Below are 20,393 nucleotides of genomic sequence, written 5' to 3'. Positions count from 1 at the left end.
CCGCCCTGTCTCGTTATGATTATCAGTGTCACCTGTGTTCCCCGTGTGTTCCCACTTCCCTCGTTAACCCTCTGTGTATTTCTGTCTGCGTCTCCCTCTGTTCAGTGTGACGTCGTCCCTCATGCCGTGTGTGGATCTCCCTGTGTCTCTCTGTGAGTTCTTAGTTTGTGGTTTCCCAGTTTAGTTTAGTTTGTATATTTGTTCTGCCAGCGAATAAAGCTGAGTTTTGAGTTCATTCCCTCGTGCCTGTGAGTCCTGCATTTTGGGTCCTACTCCTGCCTGCCGCACGGCGATTCATGACAAAAACATACGCAGATTTTGTATGAAGCACATGACTGATAACTGTTGTGTTTTAAGTTTAGTTTCTTATAGCACAGAGTGGATCACAGTGAGGGAAGGACAGGGGGGGAACTGAGTTTAAATGTGAAGTTGATGCTAATATACAGGTTTTGTTTCTAGGTCGTTCTGGGGATGCAGGGGTGGAGCCAGGAGCTGAAAAGATCGAACATGATAATTAAACTGATTTTATTATTTAAACACAGGTTTGCAGGCCCGGAGCAAATATACTCGAGAGGAGAATCGCTGAGGTTTCCTGAGAAATGATCTGATGAACCTTTTTCTTTTAATTTTCTAGTTGTGGTTTTGTTTGACACATGAAGATGTGTCAAAAGGGGGAGTTTTAGGTCTAATTTGAAACAATGGATTATATGATCGATGATGCAGTTCTACACTGCAATCATCGAGTCCATCCTCACCTCCTCCATCACCGTGTGGTACGCTGGAGCCACTATCAGGGACAAACAGAGACTGCAGCATGTTGTGCGCTCTGCTGAGAAGGTGATTGGCTGCAGACTCCCATCTCTGCAGGACCTGTACGCCTCCAGGACACTGGGGCGTGCAGCTCAGTCACAGCTGACCCTTCTCACCCTGGACACAGTCTGTTTGACCTGCTCCCCTCAGGCAGGAGGCTCCGGTCCATTCGCACCAGAACCTCTCGCCATAAGAACAGTTTCTTCCCCTCTGCTGTTGGACACATGAACAATAACCGTATGACTGTTCCCACCACTACCACGTGACCCTACGCTGTGTTCACTGCATCATTCCATGTTTGGCCCTGATCACCACCTGCACTCATGTATATATCTATCTACTTAGCACTTTTAATCCTTATTTTTATTTTTATTTAAGTGTTATATGACAGTATGTTTGCACTGAAGCACCGCAGCAATTTCCTAATGTTGTAAACCTGCTCAACATTTGGCAATAAAACCGTTTTTGATTCTGATTACTGTCAGCATTTTAATCGCTAGTTTAAAGGCTGCAGCTGTTGCTCTAACATAAATGTAACAGGCCTCAGTGCTGGTTCTAATAGTCTGAGCTGCTTCCAGCTTTATTTGTGAAGAGCACAGCAGCTTACAAAACACGTAGCTAGCTCGTACAGCTGCGACGTTAAACTTTCATGAGCTAAGATGACCTTAAAATAACGGGGCTACGTGTGGTGATGCTAGCGTTAGCCACGTTAGCGCGTTAACTTCACAGGTGGTCAGACTGAGTAAACAGGCACTAAGTCAGAGGTTGGGCTCTCCGTTTCGCTGCAGGATCCCTTCATTCATGCAATTTATGCAGTTTATTAAAGTGCAATTGGAAAAAGGATTTTGAAATGCAGTTTTTAAAAGCATTTCAAAAATCAGTTTATTAAATGGGAATTCAAAAATGAATTTACAAATGCAGAATTTATTCTATAATTCATTACTTAAGCACAGAATTCTTTATTTCGATGCGCGTGGCTCTTGTGGTCCTCCATACAGGAGTGAGAACGTGTTGGCATTAGGGTCGTCCTTCCCCTCATCATAGTCTGCCACGCAGGCCGTGACAGAAAAGCCCACTAAAAGAACGCCCACCAGACCAAAGCAATGGTTTTGACTTGATCAGCATTAACCCCGCCCCCTGACTTTGATGGGTGAAGCTGACAAATAAAATGTATTTATGAACAGCGATGCAGGGCCAGGAGTAGCAACGTGAATTAAATAAATACATCATTAAATAATTCATTAAATGTGTCAGTAAAATAATCAAAATAGAAAACAAACCAATAATTGATTAAATATGTAATTAACTAATTTGAATTGTATATAAACAAATATTGAAAAATTTTAAATGAAATTAATGGATAATTCATTATTAATATATATCTTTAATTGATTATGTAGATTTTTTAAATTAATTACTGAAATAGTTCATTCATTAGTGATGCATTTATTTAATGCAACCATAAAATTATTGCTAGTTTAAGTAAAATCAATTTAAGACATCAATATTAAAGGTTAACTTATGATAATGAATACATGCAACTATAACTGATGACATAAAAATGAGGATTTCTTAAGCTGAAGCCAAAGTGCTGACTCATTTGTCATGTTACTCTCAAATGTTTTCCCTAATAACAAGAACATAATTACACTTTAGCCACAAGAGGGCAGCAGCATTAATATAAGTCACATGTATATAAAGGTACAGTGATTATATTACAGTGATTTTGACAAAAACAAAACAGTTGATGGCAGTGTGTTTTTCCATGACAGAATAATTACGCACACCCCACTTTGCAGTTATTTATTTGTAAAAAATGTTTGGAATCATGTATGATTTCCGTTCCACTTTGTGTTGGTCTTTCACGTGGAATTCCAATAAAACTGATTCATGTTTGTGCTGTAATGTGACAAAATGTGGGAAAGTTCAAGGGGGCCAACACTCGGACCGGCGGCCGCCTCGGGTCTCTGCTCCTCCTGCCTCCCCTTTCCCTCATCCACCTGCTGCCTCTGTGGAAGCTCCGCCATAGCCACCACCAAACAACTGACTTATTTCTACACATCGACCAGCATCCGGCCAATCCACCACCTTCCATCGTTTATACCGTTACAAAAAAAAAAAAATCATAAAAAAACATCATTGGCCCAGAAAAACGAAAAATCACCATCAGTATGCCCGATGGCCAGTCCAGCTATGGTCGTGCCATCAGTTAACCCTTCGCTTGCCAGCTGTGACACGCGTGCCCAGGGTTGCCGACCCCTGCTCTAAAGCATCTGATTTGGATTCCTGAGATCAAATATATTTTCCTTTGTGTTTGTTTTCTTCCCATTTGTGGCTTTAATGTAGTGTTACATCCTGTTTGTTTGCTTCCATCTGTATACATGTCCAGATTCACTGTTATGTTTCTATTCTTACATTGCTGTGTGATCACTGTTCCCTCTGCTGACTGATGTGACCTTTTGTATCTCACACTGATACTTGTCATATTTGTATCTGCGCCTAAAAGATAAAAAGTTTTCCACGCTAAAACACAGCTCCACCTCCTGCAGTTCTCCCTCTGAACCACTAGATGTCTCTGTTATCTAAATGAAGACGTGCAGCACAGCAACCACAGCAGCGCTCAGATCACACGTGTCCTGTTATTATGTATAAAAGCATGAAACAGGTGAGACAGGTGGGATCAATATTAATGTTGTGGAAATATATGAAAAAGCAACAGAAGAGTGAAAACATTTCCTGTTTCTAGAAAGATCTTTCAGCTCACAGCTGCTCACAGACTGTATTTACAAGTGACAACCTGCAACTCTACAGTACATCTACAGTATATATCAAATATATTCTGTATTCAAATCTATTGAGTGATGTTTGAAAGTCTTTCCAGGTGAGTTTGATCCAGGAGGGTCTGAAGCCAGAGTCAGACAGAGACTGTGCAGAGACTGTAGAAGGACAGAGCAGCAGCAGAGCAGTCCAGATACACTGATGATCCTCTGTCAGATCCAGAGGGACACACAGGGATGATGCTGGACTCTACATTGTGTCTGACAGTGGAGCTGTTCTCAGAGCAGTTCACTCTGCAGCACTGACAGTCATCTGCACTTCTTCTCATTCCTCTGTCAGTCACTGCTGGATGAAGCTCTCCTCTCCACCTCCCAGTAACATGGCCCAGTCAGAGCGTCTCTACACACAAGCTGCTGCTGCTTCAACCTCTCTGGATCATCAGGACACAGCTCCTCCTCTCTCAGCACACACACCGTCCTGTTTACCATCATATCCTCCACCTGCAGAGAGAAGAAGGAAGAGCAGAGGAGATAAACGAGTGTTTCCAGAGACTCTTCATCAGCTGTCAGTCAGTGATGCAGCACATCCAGTATAAAGAGCAGCAGGGACTTCAGTGCTGGGACTGTACTAGGACTCATTGTTGCTTCACTTTTTCTAATCTTTGGATTTTTATTGAAGTTGATGAAAATGTTTTTCCCTCCTAGTTTGAGTTTGGACTTTCATTCATTAGAAGAACCTTGGTGTGTCCACTCTGAGCTCTGTAGGAACCCCAACAACAAGCCCAACAATCCAGATGGACGGTTCCAGCTGTTAACTGGAGGAATTCCATCCAAACATCTGCTCTCACTAAATTCTTCCTCACCTACAGACTGTGTTCTTCACTGCTTTAAACTTGGAAATGAATGCAGTCATTGGTCTGCGTGCTGCTTTGTTCAGAGAGCTGATTGGCTGTTGACAGCGTTTGATCAGAGCGTGTCAGCTGTTACCATGGTGACCATAAAGGTCAGAAACAGGAAGTGTTTGTGTCCAATCCTGAAGCCTGTCACCATTCTCCTCTCACAGCTTCACTGAGAAGCTGCAGCTTTACAGGAAACACTGGATCTTTGTTTCATACTGACTGTGTTTAGTACAATACTGCTGACAGCACCACCCACTCACTCCATCACTCTACTGACCCCAGAGTCTCCAGTCTGTAGTCTGGACTCTGCTGAAGATCAGACAGCTGCTTCACATCTGGATCCTTCAGGTTGTTTCCGTACAGGTCCAGCTGTCTCAGATGGGAGGGGTTGGACTTCAGTGCTGCTGCCAGATAATCACAGCTGATCTCTGACAAACCACAGCTCATCAATCTGTATAAAGAATGAAAGATGTAAGTTTATTAGACAAAGTGTGAGCTTGAAATCATTCAGTGTTTCATCATCTGTTCAGAGCTGAAGAAGGTTCAGAATGTAGAAGTTTAGAAAATGGAAACTCCAAACAGCTGAAGCCAACAGGAAGCAGCTTCAAACAGGAAACTGTGCAGAGTTTCAGACTATATGTCCTGATGCAGCCAGTTGGATTTTGGAGATTTGAATCTCTGTTCTGTGACTAAGTCCTTGAATCATTTCTTCCAGTTGGTCCAACAAGACAGACTAAGTGTTGGACATGTGTTGTGGCTCCATTAGGGGAGCTTCTAAATGTGATGTGATGGCCCCTCTGGGTCTGTCAGGTCACAGCACTGAAGAGAGCTCAAACTGGGCACACAGCTGTTCCAGTCTGGACCAAAGACTATATACTGGGACTGAGGGACTGCTTTGACTGCACCCACTGGGACTTTTTAAAGGCTCATGTTCTCACTGAGATCATCGATTTCTACTTACATTTCTTTCTGGGAAAAATGGGGATTACTTTGGAAACAGGAAGTATTTTCCCAATAAGCAGCCCTGGATTAGTAAATCACTCCAACATGTTCTCAGGCAGAAGAAGCTGTCTTGTTATGAGGGAGAGAAGAAAAAGATTGAGGCACAGAAACTTGTTGAAAGAGAGATAAAGCAGCTAAAATCAGGTGTAAAAGTAAAGCAGAGGATGAGCTGAATAAAGGACACTCAAGGCTGGCTTGGAAAGGAATGAAGTCCATGGTGGGGATGCAGAACAAGGAGCAAAGATGAATGTGATGCTGAATCAGCAGAAGACTTGGACTCATTTGATTCCAGCTTTGATATCATTGATTTCAATGAAGAGCTTTGTGATTGTAGCAAAGGGCTGGTAGCTCTGAGAGTCCCACTGATGAGGTGTTTGTGTGGAAATCTCTTAGTGGGACCAAAGAGAGAAAAAGCCCTGGTCCTGATGCTGTGGGAGGGAAATGATTGAAGTGTGCTGTGAGGAACTGACTGGGAGATTTTCACACATTTTCCAGTTCTCCTTGGAACAACAGGAAGTTCCCAGCATATGGAAACAAAGGTTAAGTGTCCTATGGCACTCAGTGATGATGGTGCTGTGGCCCCACCACCTCCACCTCTTTGTAAAGGAACTAACTGTAATCTGAAGCTTCAAATGGGACTAAGACTTCCTCCACTAGGTGGCAGTGTCTGATGAGAAAGTGTTAGTGGAGCTGGCCTGGAGTCAGAAACAGGAAGATGCAGGATTTGGGCTGAAATGGGGAAAAGTGGTTCGCACTAGTGCCTTAAAGCAAGAAGGTTGTAGGTTGAAGCTTGTTGGCCTTTCTGTGGAGGTTGGATGTTCTCCCACAGTCCAATGAAATGCTGCTTAGGTTCATTGGTGCTTCTAAATTGGCTGTAGGTGTGGATGTGAGAGAGTGCTTCTCTGTCTCTCTGTTGGCCCTGTGATGGACTGCTCACCTGTGCAGGTGGACCACGCCTCTTGCCCTATGACAGCTAGGGCACAGGCTGCAGCCCTGTGAGCCTAAGCTGAATAAACAGTTAGCAAAAATGATCCATAGATGGCCTGAAATCCCCCAGTTAGCAGTTTGGTAGATAGCTATGACATGCTAATCCCATCCAGCAGCTGTATTCTACCTGTAAGCTGATCCCTGCTGAGCCAAAGCACTTTTTCATATACAAATTACAACCTTTAATAGAAACCTATTGGTCAGCATCTTATTAGCCTGCTGTTAGCTTCATTCCACAGAAAACTGAGAGAAACTAACAGAGTTGATAAAGAATAAAGAGAAATGTGCTGATTTACAGCCTTTGAAGTGCTTCAGATGATCTCTGTCCACTTCTGTCCACTCATTCATTCATGTAAGCTTTCTAATGCAGCTTTGATCTTCACAGTCTGCTTCATGAAACTCATTCTAACCCTGAATGTCAGAGTGTTCCTCCTTCTCTTTCCCATCATTCATGCTGGCAGTGGAGGAGATTTGGATGTTGGACTGTGTTTTGGATGATGTGTGTATGTTTGTGTTGGACTGCTGTCTGTAAAGCAAACGCACATTTTGCTTTGGATTTCAGTGTCAGACAGACTTTAAGGTGGAATGAAGAGTTGGAGAGTTTCACAGTGAATTATCCAGTGGAGGATTTTTCTTCTTCTTTGAAGGTTTGAAATGTGAACATTGTTCTGCTGCAGTCAATGGACTAAACCAGAGAAGAAGAAAACAGACTTTACCATGAAGATCCTCAGTGTGGATCAGTATAATATCAGCCTGATGTCTGCAGTTTAGTGTCAGCACAACTTTCACATCATATTCATCTCAGCACAACTAAAACATGCTGACTGACCTCAGAGTTTCAAGTCCACATCCTGGACTCTCCAGGAAACCACACAGATGCTTCACTCCTGAATCCTGCAGCTTGTTGTTGCAGCTCAGGTCCAGCTCTCTCAGATGGGAGGGGTTGGACTTCAGTGCTGCTGCCAGATAATCACAGCTGATCTCTGACAAACCACAGCCCCTCAATCTGTATAAAGAATGAAAGATGTAAGTTTATTAGACAAAGTGTGAGCTTGAAATCATTCAGTGTTTCATCATCTGTTCAGAGCTGAAGAAGGTTCAGAATGTAGAAGTTTAGAAAATGGAAACTCCAAACAGCTGACAGAGTTCATACGCCTTTGTCAGGGTCAAATTCAAGCAAGACCATGTGAAAATTAAAACACATCATCCTAGGTGAACTTAAACACCTTTGTTCCCCTTTTGTTAAGACATAGAAAAGTACACCACACAAAAATACTGCAAAAGGAAACGGTCGCCTTATATACATAGTGTATAAACTCAAAATGCACATTTCACTTCAAATTAAGATTAAGGCTTTGAACAGATCACATAGTTCAGTTCAACATATAAGACTTTAAGAATGCACAAGCATCTACTTAAAATCTATTTAATTTATCATCCATGATATTATTTTGTACAATTCCAATGTATTTTGTTCATCTCCCTTAAATAAACAGGCAGTCTTAAAGTATGAAATATTCATATACAAACACATATAAATGTGTGTACTGTCTCAGTGGCTGATAGTACCCCACAGGCCTCAGTGTGAGCTTGAAGACATTTATAATGTTTAAGTAGTTTAATGTGCAGGTGCTGACGATAAACACATTTTGAATGAAAGCCGGGGAACTTTGGTAGCACAGAAACAAGTGGCTATTCTTTGTGACTATATGGATCACTCACAATACCATTATTTCACACAAAGGCACCAAATTAATACTCAAAAAAGCTGCAGCAATACACACAAATATAAACAGTACTTGGTGACAACTTTGCTTTTAGCCTTTAACCCTTCTTGACTACTTTTGATGTGGCCTCTATATTTTACCTTTAAAAACAGTTTATCTTGCCAATCTGTTATTTTCTCATTTTGACCAACTGTATCAGCACAATTTATCTAAATTCAGACAAAATTTAAAATACACGTAGAAAGTGATATTTTGACTGTAAAAACCACACACATGTTTAACGAATCATCTTCATAACTTGAAATGCAAATAGAGATTGTACACTTTTAAAAATACGCACACGTTTTGCAAACAACAAAGTTATATGGTACTATTTACCAAAAAATGCAGCCAAGGCTCAGACGTTTTTCATATAATCATTTCAAACTATTTACAGAACAATCAGGTGTCAAACAATAGTTTGTGTCACTCTAACACATATGAGAACAGCACAGGGATAAACCTGCAGGTCTGACAGCAGGTGTGTCACTCAGCGTTTACACTGCAATCTGCCTTTGTTGGCTTTAAGGCAGCAACTGTGACGATCACTAGTAGAACTGACACACAAAACAAAACAACAGCTACACACTAAATACACAAGACAACAAACTAACTTGAGACCAAACACGGTAAACGTCACAAATCTCTCACGTATCAAAACTCTCTCTCTCTTTCGCTCACTCGCTCTCTCTTGCCGGTCACTCCTAAAACTTCCCCCTTTTGCTAAACAACCAAATGTCATGTTTCCATATCATTTTTGATTGGTCGACATGGTACATTTTCCCACCTATAGGGCTTTGGAGCGTGATGTCACGGGAGATGGGCCACGCCCCCTTCCGCCATGACAGTAGGCCAGCCAAAGGATACCATTTCAGCTATGGATCGTACGTGTTGTGTTGTCGGTTGCAACGTTAGATCACACGATCGTGAAGGCAAGAAGCTGGATAACGGGCTCTCTTTTCATCGTTTTCCATCCTGGAGGCAACGTGAGGGATCCCATGTATCCGATATTACTAAACAAAGACGTCAGGCTTGGATTGCAGCGGTGAGACGAGCGGATATCGAGTTCTCTGCAATCCCCAACTTTTTGTTGGTTTGCTCACGGCATTTTCTTTCCGGTGAGTTCTAAATTAATTCATATCACTCTTGAAAGGCTTTTAGTGTGATTTTCAACGTGCTGAGGTCATAGATAATGAGATAAAACATGCTAATGTGTGATGCTGCAGAACCACATCATGTCGACTGAGTAGCTTATGATTTGGCATTATTGGAGGCAAACCAGCATATGAAATGGATGTAACAAATCCAGACTGGGCACCAACACTGCACATGGGGCATGACGACATACCTGTATCAGACTCGGACCGGCACTCAAGGCGTACGCAACGGAAGCGAAAAAGAGCACCCATCGGAGGTAAACAACCCCCCCCCCCCTCTAAAAACATACTAAATTGCTATCACTGTACACTAATCCGCACATAACTTCCAGATGAATCACACACCTGTCATTGGAATATTGGTGTACATTTACCTTATGTCTCATTTTATCTTACAGGCTTTCGTTATGCAGCTGCAGAGTCTGAAGGTGTGCCCCGTGCAGAAGTGATTGATGAAGATCTGACAGAAGACCAACAGCAAAATCACAATGTCATGGAGGCAGTGGACAGCAGTTGTGTTGGACAAGTGGAGGTTGAGGTACCAGCTGCAAATGTGGATATACTGAAGAAATGTAAACCTTTTAAAATGATGACAGATTACAAACTCTCAGCTGTGTCTGTAATCAAACCTCTGTAACTTTGCTTCACTTCAGCAGCATCAGCTCATGTTCACATGTTGATTCATGGTTTGCTTCAGTTTTTGATGGACTGCAGAATATTTTGAAGGTTATCTGCTATAAAAAGCCAGAACAGGAAAATCTGCTTCATGTGTTTCTGTTTGATCCTCAGTGACTTTGACACAAAGGCCTCTGCTGTGATGATCACACCTCTGATCAAGTCTCACAGTGTCAGCTTTGTTTTTATACATATGGATATGTGCTGATAAATGATCAGAGTTATAATATTTCCCACTGCCTGCTGTGTGCCGTGACCTTTGACCTGCTAAAGACAGTCAGCTGTGGATTATTCATTGTTGTGTCTGATACTTAGAACTGTGAGGAAGAACACTACACAGTTAATCAGGGTCCCCTCTCTCTGAATCAGGGAAGGTGGGCAGGCCGCGTGTGGGCCGCGGGCCATACGTTGAGTCTCACTGTTTGAAATGTGAACATTGTTCTGCTGCAGTCAATGGACTAAACCAGAGAAGAAGAAAACAGACTTTACCATGAAGATCCTCAGTGTGGATCAGTATAATATCAGCCTGATGTCTGCAGTTTAGTGTCAGCACAACTTTCACATCATATTCATCTCAGCACAACTAAAACATGCTGACTGACCTCAGAGTTTCAAGTCCACATCCTGGACTCTCCAGGAAACCACACAGATGCTTCACTCCTGAATCCTGCAGCTTGTTGTTGGAGCTCAGGTCCAGCTCTCTCAGATGGGAGGGGTTGGACTTCAGTGCTGCTGCCAGATAATCACAGCTGATCTCTGACAAACCACAGCTCCTCAATCTGTATAAAGAATGAAAGATGTAAGTTTATTAGACAAAGTGTGAGCTTGAAATCATTCAGTGTTTCATCATCTGTTCAGAGCTGAAGAAGGTTCAGAATGTAGAAGTTTAGAAAATGGAAACTCCAAACAGCTGAAGCCAACAGGAAGCAGCTTCAAACAAACACAACAAGAGAAAAAACTCTGAATGTTTCACATTAAAGTCGTACATTTCTCATAAAAACAGGACAAAGACTTGAAAAAGTCGTGTTTTTCCTTCCAGGAACCACAAGGCTTCACTTTTAAAGGTGAAGTGTGAAAGAAATGGACATATTTGAAGTCCAACACCTTTTTCCAGTCACATTATTAAAGCAGACAAACTACAAGCTCATTTTCACTCCAACAAGTCATCTTCTGACCTGGACTAACAACACTGGTCTCTATGTGCAGCTGGCTGTGAGACCAGTGCTCAGGGAGCGTCTACAAAGTGCAACACTGAAAGAACATCACACACTAGCTTTGTCCCAAAACGTCGGCTGCATCCTTCGGAGGACCCGGTATTCGCGGTCTACGTGGGCCGGGTCCTTCAAAGACCGAAAAGGCTGGAAGTGCGAGGCTGTGAAATGGGACGGTCTAGCCTTCAGATTTGCATCACCGCTGTGTTGGTGGAGTTTAATAAACTCGGCCGTCTGCTCCTTGCTATCTAAAATATAACAGGACGCTGGTGTAAATTCTCGACCGTCTCACACTTCTGTTTAATCAGTTTCCTGTTTAACGTTTATTCAGCTGTGTGAAAATCCCGGAGGAACTTTGATCTCAGCCAAACCGATTTACTCCGGAACAAATAAAACACAGAAAAAAGGCAAACAATTACATTTTTAAGTTATCCGAGTGACTTATATATCGTGTTTCACCTGAGTAGCGAAAGAGCGGGGTCTGAAAACGATGAAGCCGGGCGTCCGCTGCTCTCGCCGGCTGGAGTGACCATTGAACCCCCCGGCTTGCTAGCGAGCGGGTGGGGAACAGACGTCTCCGAAAACGTCGGCACACTTTTGCAAATATGTGATGTCTTGATAAACCAAGCAGATATTTGAAGTTTACACAGCTACTTTCTCACCTGAAAATATGTTAAAAGTTTATTTTTTTACCCAGAAAGATTAATAAGAGTAATTTGAAAACTTAGTAGCAGCCGCCATTGTTGGCAGCTGAAATTTGGCTGGGATATGAATTCTGGGATATGGTGGGCCACGAAGGACACACCCGACGAATCCTTCAAATTCGGGGAAATGAAGGACGCATTTGTCGGGCACATTTGAAGGAGTCGACAAATACGGACAGCCTTCATCGCCTGGCTGTGACGTAATCGGCCTTCAAATGCAGCCTCTGGAGGATGCAGCCGACGTTTTGGGACACAGCTACTAATTTGCTTCCATCATCCAACCTGAAGAGGAAACAGAGACGCCTCCCCTTCAAAGTAAAAGCTGCTCCTTTTGGACACAGTATCAAAGAAAGTCTACAGTATAACATAGAAAAGACAGAACAAAGTTTTGGTTGTTTTTAAATTGTGCAGAAATGAAACTACACTAAGCTCAATTATGTGACAGACATTTCATCCCATGTCAGTTTGGCCTCATCCTGGGCCGGATTATCCAGCACACACTCTGACCACAGGTCCATGTTGAGCAGGATGAGCTGCTGGCTAATCTGGAGGCTGTAGCAGCAGCTCACAGTCACAGTGGATTTCCACTCATGAAAAAGCTCTGGCTGCTTCATTTCTCATCTCATATCAGAGACTTTAATGCTTCACTGAAGCTGTACTGTGATGCTTCCATATCCCAGTGAGGCCTCCATAATGATTTCAGCTGTTCTGTACACACACTGTGTGCCCTGTATGGCTCAAAGTCTCTGCAGCCTGTTTTTATCTGCTATCATCAGATCTTCATCATCCTCATTCACATCCCTCACACACTCTACAGCCTCATCAGCACTGACTTCATCTTCACTGACTGATGGAGCACAACATGAAGCTGTGGAGGCTGAAACACTGTCCTGTCAAACATCTCCCCGTCACCACTCCACTTCTGTCAGCCTTTAAATGAACCCTGCTCAAGTCTGTCACTTCTGTTTGGAGCCAAAAGGAAAAACTGTTGTTCAGTCGTTTGGAAAGACAACATTTCTGAAAGCACTCAAACTTCTTCACATTTGTCTTCAGACACATCCTGAACATTTAGGAACTAAAGAAAGTTTCAAACATCAATCAAATACCTGAAATATAGAAAAACAACAACAGCCGCAGTCAGTGAACTCACCTCAGAGTCTCCAGTCCACAGTTTGGACTCTCCAGTCCAGCACACAGAAGCTTCACACCTGAATCCTGCAGCTTGTTCCAAGTCATGTCCAGCTGTGTCAGATGGGAGGGGCTGGACTTCAGAGCTGAGGCCACAACTTCACAGTGAGACTCTGAGAGTCCACAGTGAGTCAGTCTGTGATGATAGAAAATATAAAATGTGTTATTATAAAAGCAGAAAATCTGCATTATAAACACAGACTGAATGTATATGAAGACAAAACAGAGTGAGGTCATAATCTGATGAATCTGCTCTTCACATCTGTGCTTCAGCTCCTCTTACTGTGTTTGACATGACACAACGATTGAGTCTCTCTCAGACCTGCAGACTTTTAATGAGAATCTTTGTTTGGCTTTAATCTGCAGATGAAGGAGGAAGATGGTGTCACATTTAGGCTTCCATAATGTCCACAGTCTGTCACTGAGATCTGATCCAGAGTCAGAGTGAAGACACACATTTGGACTGTTTCCTGTTTTGACTCCAGAACATTTTGAATGAGTTCAGCTCAGTGAAGAGTTCCAGCTGGAAAGATGATCTCTGTTTGCTACCTGCTGTCAGGTACGACTGTTCACGTCCACACGCAGGAAAAACCTGCTGACTGTTACCAAACGGAGCAGAAATCTCATCACTGGACAATAATGATGAATGAACTCAGAGCTGCTGATATCAGATCTGATTTCAGGGGAACTAAACACAGAAATGATTGGCTCATTTTAGCTTTCTGAGCCATTATCTGCTGGTGTGTCACTAGTTGGCAGAAAATGATTTGTATTCCTGTTCAGGGCTTCAGTGTTTATGAGTCCAGATCCAGGTGACAGCAAGTCAAAATGATGTTACCTGTCTGTGTCCAGCAGCAGCCTGTATTCACTTTGAATATTGTTATAACCTGACATGGATCAGTTTGTCTTTGATTGGTTTGTAAATGTCACTGTTTCCATTGGACCTGAGTGACGTACAAAGACAGAGAGGGAGAGAAAGGAGAGAGAGGATGGAGACAGCAAAGAGAGAGCAAACACAAACAGGTGAGAGTGGACAGGTGACCAAGGTCAGCAACCAATCAGAGAGCTTCTGTTTGACCCACAGTCACTGATGATGACTGCACATAACCAAGCAGTGTGTTACTCTGATATCAAATATGGATCCTGCTCTTATAATAATGATCATCAGATGATATTATTGTGTTATTTTGTAGCTGAATACGATGTTTGTGTGATTATCAGTGAAAGAAGCAGTGAGGAGGATGGAGAGAGAGAGAGGACAGAGGGTGAAGTTAGAAACACTAAAAGGATTTTTCATGGATTTCATGGATGATTTGATGATTTCCAGCAGGACACTTAAACATGTCAGTGGACGTCCTAAAGAACATATTCACTGATATGAAACGTGTCATTGAACAGGATTAATATCAGTGGAAACATGGTGGAAACAGCTGTGACTGCATGGATGTGACACACTTCAAATCTGTTCTCCACTCTTGGATTTGGGATCCATGGAGCTGCTGCTGAGTCTGTACAATAAAGGAATGGTGTGGAAGGTTGCAGCGTACGGACACAAACACTTTGTGGTTACAATCTGATTTTATTTTCAACATTAAACTACTAACCTACACTGATCAATGATGTTAATGATCACATCTGGACTCACCCAGCCTTTCTGCAGTTCCTCACAGCTGGAATCAGTCTCTGTCGTCCCCGCTCTGATGTGTTGTACTTCTGCAGGTCCAACTCATCCAGAACCTCCTCTGACATCTGCAGCATGAAGGCCAGAGCTGAGCACTGGATCTCAGAGAGTTTCTTCTGTGATGTGTTCTCTGACTTCAGGAACTCTTGGATCTCCTGAAATAATGAGAGGTCGTTCATCTCCATCAGACAGTGGAAGATGTTGATGCTTCTGTCAGGAGAGATTTCATCACTGTTCATCTCCTTCAGGTTGTTGATGACTCTCTGGATGGTTCCTGGACTGATCTCTGTCTGACCCAGCAGACCTACTAAGAGTCTCTGGTTGGACTCCAGACAGAGGCCATGAAGGAAGCGAACAAACAGGTCCAGGTGGCCATTTTTACTCTGGAGGGATTTATACATGGCTCGTTTAAGGAAATCATCCAGAGAGGACTCGTTATTTTCTCCCAACTTGTTGTATTTTTTTCGCAAAAAGTCAAAAAGAGATGGTTTAATGTGGGGAAACCGAAGCAAATTAGTATAATCATGATAGTCAAAATCAAAGTCAGAATCATAACAAAAATCTCCCAAAAAGTTCTTCAGCACCTTTGTCTTCCTGTTGGTGTGACAGTGGAACTTGTAGACAGCAGCCAGAAACTCCTGAATGCTCAGATGAACAAAGCAGTAGACTGGTTTCTGGAAGATCACACACTCTCTTTTGAAGATCTCTGTACAAACTCCTGAGTACACCGAGGCCTCTGTCACATCCAGACCACACTGCTCCAGGTCTTCTTGGTAGAACATGATGTTTCCTTTCTCCAGATGTTCAAACGCCAGCCTCCCCAGCTTCAGAAGAACTTCCCTGTCAGCCTCCGTCAGCTCCTGTGGACTCGTCTCACGTCCCTCATGGTACTTGTTCTTCTTCCTCTTTGTCTGAACCAGCAGGAAGTGTGAGTACATGTCAGTCAGGGTCTTGGGCAGCCCTCCTCTCTGCTCTGTAGTCAACATGTGCTCCAGAACTGTAGCAGTGATCCAGCAGAAGACTGGGATACTACACATGATGTGGAGGCTCCTGGATGTCTTCATGTGGGAGATGATTCTGCTGGACAGCTCTTCATCACTGAATCTCCTCCTGAAGTACTCCTCCTTCTGGGCGTCAGTGAAGCCTCGTACTTCTGTTAGCCTGTCAACACATGTAGGAGGGATCTGATTGGCTGCTGCAGGTCGGGAAGTTATCCAGACGAGAGCCGAGGGAAGCAGATTCCCCTGGATGAGGTTTGTCAGCAGCTGGCTGACTGATGACTTCTGTGTGACATCAGACAGCAGCTTCCTGTTGGTGAAATCCAATGAAAGTCTGCTTTCATCCAGGCCGTCAAAGATGAACAAAAGCTGAGAGACAGCCAGCTTCTCTGCTGTGACCTTCTGTAATGTTGGATGGAAAACATGGAGCAGCTCCAGAAGACTGTACTGCTCATCTCTGATCAGGTTCAGCTCCCTGAATGAAAGCAGAACCACCACACTGACATGTTGGTTCTCCAAGCCCTCTGCCCAGTCCAGAGTGAACTTCTGCACTGAGAAGGTTTTTCCAACACCAGCCACGCCGTTGGTCAGAACCACTCTGATGGGTCTCTGTTGGTCAGGTAAGGCTTTAAAGATGTCCTGGCACCTGATTGGAGCGTCATGGAGGGCGTCCATCTTGGAAGCTGTCTCCAGCTGGCTCACCTCATGTTGGGTATGAACCTCTTCACTCTGTCCCTCTGTGATGTAGAGCTCAGTGTAGATCCTGTTGAGGAGGGTTCTACTTCCTGTTTCATCACTTCCTTCAGTCACACGTTCACATCTCCTCCTCAGACTGATCTTATGTTCATCTAAAACCTCCTGCAGACCAACATCTGCTGAAAGAAAGAAAAACAATGAGACTAAAGAGAAAGAAAACTCTTCAATGTCTGAACAACACAAGAAGTCCAGTTTTCAGAAATGAGTCCATCAGCAGACAGATGTTCAGTCTTACTTTGTACACAGCTGCTCTGACTGGCTGTCTGCAGTCCAGCTCTGCTTCTGGATCTTTCTCCACACTGGGGACAGGAGGAGTCTCCTGATGAAGCAGACTGGTCCCAGTATGAGGAAATGCACTGTTTGCAGAACCAGTGTCCACAGCTGGTAGAGACTGGATCCTTCAGGACGTCCTGACACAAAGCACAGCAGGACAGCTGCTCCTCCTCACAAACACCACTCCTCTTCCTCTTCCTCCCTCTGTGAACACATTTCTTTATCACTACAATCAGTGACTGTTAGTGACAAACATCCAGATTTGACAACACTGTGCAGAAGCTCTGATGGTGACACAGAAAAGTCAAAGTGGAGATACTTCTGTCCACCTTTGATTAGACTCATTATAAAAAGGAAAACAAAGTTTGAACACAGTCATGTTTCCAGTTCACTGACTTACATTTATTCCATGGACACTCACTCTAACCTGAACCACAGCTACAACCCAACATTGTTGAGGCCTCATCTCCTCCTTTCCTGACTGTAGAGGTTAAATATGCAACAACCAACAAATAAAAGAATTTGGTTCATTTCAAAGAAATTCACACGGTGACCAAGTAAAGTAACCGTAGTAAAGGAGACAACATCCCGTTGATGGTGGGATTATTTGAAAGATTTGCTTTAGTCACGTCACCAAATGCAGTTGAACCACCCGTGGATCCATGTTTGACCATTCTACCACTCTGAGCTCTGCTTTTGAATCATTTTATTATTATCATCATTCATTTATTCATTCTTTGGAGGGGGGCTATTTCCTAATGCCGCCCTAATAAGCTGATGTTCAAGGGGAAATATAACAGAAACTCTTTCAGTGTTATTCATTAATAAATTAACAGATAAACTGTGAAGAAGAAAAAAACTGAGATTTAAAGGAGAGAGTGAGAAACTTGATCATCCATCCTCATAATACATGTTTATCAGTATCTGCTGTGACCATACTGCAGTAATAACTACAAGTCTACATTTCTGTGACTGTTGATCAATCACAGCAGGAATCTGAGCTCATCTCTGCACACAGAGCAGCTTCAGCTCTGGGATAAACTGCTCGCTTCACGTCCTTCTCAGCTCACAGACACTCATCCTGATATTTTCCTTTAACATTTGATGGTATAATTCATCTGAGTTTACACTTTATCTGCATAAATACAGAAAAACAGACCCAAACACCAGAAACCATCAGTTTCACCATGTAGAATATATTGTTGTTTCCTTGCTTTTAATTCAGAGAAAAACTCTGATTTGGATTTTCTCTGTTCTCTTTGCCACAGCCCATCCCAGCAGCAGCTGAAGCAGCTGACTGTCACAACACTGAATAACACTTTAGGAGGAATTTCAGAGGTCAGTAAAGCTCCAGGTTCAACATCAGTTAATTAATCATAGTTCATCATAAATGTGAACCTGGCTGGCACACATGTTAATGTTAGCCATTTAAATATTAGCAGTTAGCTGAGGCCACAAGAAGAAGAGGCCCTAGAAGAACAATGGATGATAAGATTAGATTTTCAAGACTAGGCAGAGACGTGTTTTCCTTTACTGTCTCTTACAGAGGAGGGAGCAGATACCAGACGAGGTCACGGAGGTACGGGGAGGATTCGCAGCAGACAGCAAGACTGCCACGTCCATGCGAGAGAGCGATGGCTACGATAATCTCTGTTTTTGTCTCCCTATATAATGTTGTACAGCCCATGTGAGGGTTATCCTCTCTGTGAACCAGATGCTTGATTTCACACAGAGGTCCACCAACTGAATTTGATCAGTTATGGAACGATTTACCTCGACAGGCTCCTTCACTCGCTGCTTTTAAACCTCCTTTAAAACACACTTTTACTCCCTGACCTTTGACCCAGTGTGACATGTTGACTCACTACCTCAGACAGCTTAAAATAGTCTTTTTGTTTTTTGGTGCTGCCGAAAAGAACCGTAAAATATCTGTCCTATATACAGTTATGTTCATATATTTTTGTACTACATCAGGAAACTCAAAAACATAGTTTGTAACATTTTAATCCTTATTTTTAAAACTGTTTTTGTCATTTTTCTTCTCCCATTGCATCAAAAATCATTTACACTGAATAAATGAGTCAGCAGCTCTCTTACATTGTTGCTGCAGGTTCATTCCTGAACGATGGAGGTAATCCTTTGGACCAGTCACTCCTCACAGACACACAGCTGGAGGCTGCAGATGCTGCTCCATCCTCTTCCTCCATCTTCTTGATGTCAGGGTGGAGTTAGTCTGAGAGGCAAACACACACACTCAGAGGTGCTGTTGTACTGGAAGCATCACACTGACGGGTTTCTAAAGTTCTCATTGATCATTTCATGGAGTTTCTGTGGTAAACACTGTCCTGTGACGTATGTGTTATGGTGAGGGTCATGAGGGCTAACCAGCCCCACTCCTTCCTCCTCATATTTCAGCCTGAAGCACAATAACAGCCTAAACCTAACCAGGAGGCTGTAACCTCAAAGGGACTTCATGGTTAGAAATAAAGGTTCAATGAAATGAAGCAGATCATAAAAACATGAGTTCCAACTTTAAAAGAAGCATCCACACGATGACGGCACAGCAGAGGAGCACTTTCTCTAACACACTGATTCAGTTCCACTGACACAAGGACACACACAGGAAGGCACACACACACAAGCCTTTATAAGAAACAACACAATCATCTGCGCTTGACTTGTCAATCCAAGTCCTTAGCCCATGAGCCCGCGGTATCAGACCACAGATATTCCCTTACTTTGAAAAAATAAAGACAGTTTTCAGAACAGACCTGATGTTTATGCTACAGCCTGTTTACCAATATAATCAATATCAGATATCAGAGCAACAGAAACCTCGGTGATCAGGACGCTGGGACTGAGAACAGGAAGTGGCTCAAACGTCACAGTTTCATAACGTCACCCTGAACTCCACTCACGGAGTTTCTGTCGCCATTGTAGTTTTTAAAGTCACGTGATAAAGGCGGGTCTTTCTGTGAATCCGCACGCTCATTGGCTAATAGCTCGAGATTGACACATCGTTATCCAATGAGCGTGCGGGAACTTCCGACATAAAGTTGTTTCCTTTGAAAAACCAAAGTCTGATTATTTTTGCCTCCACTGACGGAGCCTGTTGTTCCCGCCACAGAGACACAGTAATGTCAGAGCGGTGTTAACACTCACCCTGCCTCAGCACAGCTCTCACTCTCCTCCTGCTCTCTCACACTAAACGGAGGCTCAGCTAAACTCACTTCCTCTCTACTTACAGGAAACCAGCGCTCAGAGGAGCCGACCGGCCTCACATTTCACCCACAGACACGAACAGCGTGGAATTATTTTATGTCATAAGAAGAAACACATTCATGTAAACACTCACCTGCCTCAGCTCCACCTTCCTCCTCCTGCTGCTCTGAACGGAGGCTCAATACTTTCACTTTCACTGCTGCTCCCTAAACACAGAGGATGCTGGGACTTGTAGTTGTTTCCTTGCTGTGCGGTCTTCCTCTTTGTTTGTTTGTGTTTGTGTTCAA

The 20,393-nt window shown here is 43.1% G+C and overlaps 1 protein-coding gene across 1 annotated transcript in view; it reads right to left on the bottom strand.

The window, feature by feature from the left end:
- LOC112433238 (NACHT, LRR and PYD domains-containing protein 12-like) overlaps positions 1-20,393 on the bottom strand; it is a 428,555-nt gene that overhangs the window by 57,447 nt on the left and 350,715 nt on the right. Inside the window, exon 5 of the mRNA XM_076882484.1 lies at positions 7,305-7,481. Coding sequence (XP_076738599.1) covers positions 7,305-7,481 — 177 coding nt within the window. The remainder of the gene's footprint in view (positions 1-7,304; positions 7,482-20,393) is intronic.

The sequence above is a fragment of the Maylandia zebra genome, linkage group LG3, assembly GCF_041146795.1.
Source record: "Maylandia zebra isolate NMK-2024a linkage group LG3, Mzebra_GT3a, whole genome shotgun sequence".
NCBI lineage: Eukaryota > Metazoa > Chordata > Actinopteri > Cichliformes > Cichlidae > Maylandia > Maylandia zebra.
This window is presented reverse-complemented; position numbering and strand designations above follow the sequence as displayed.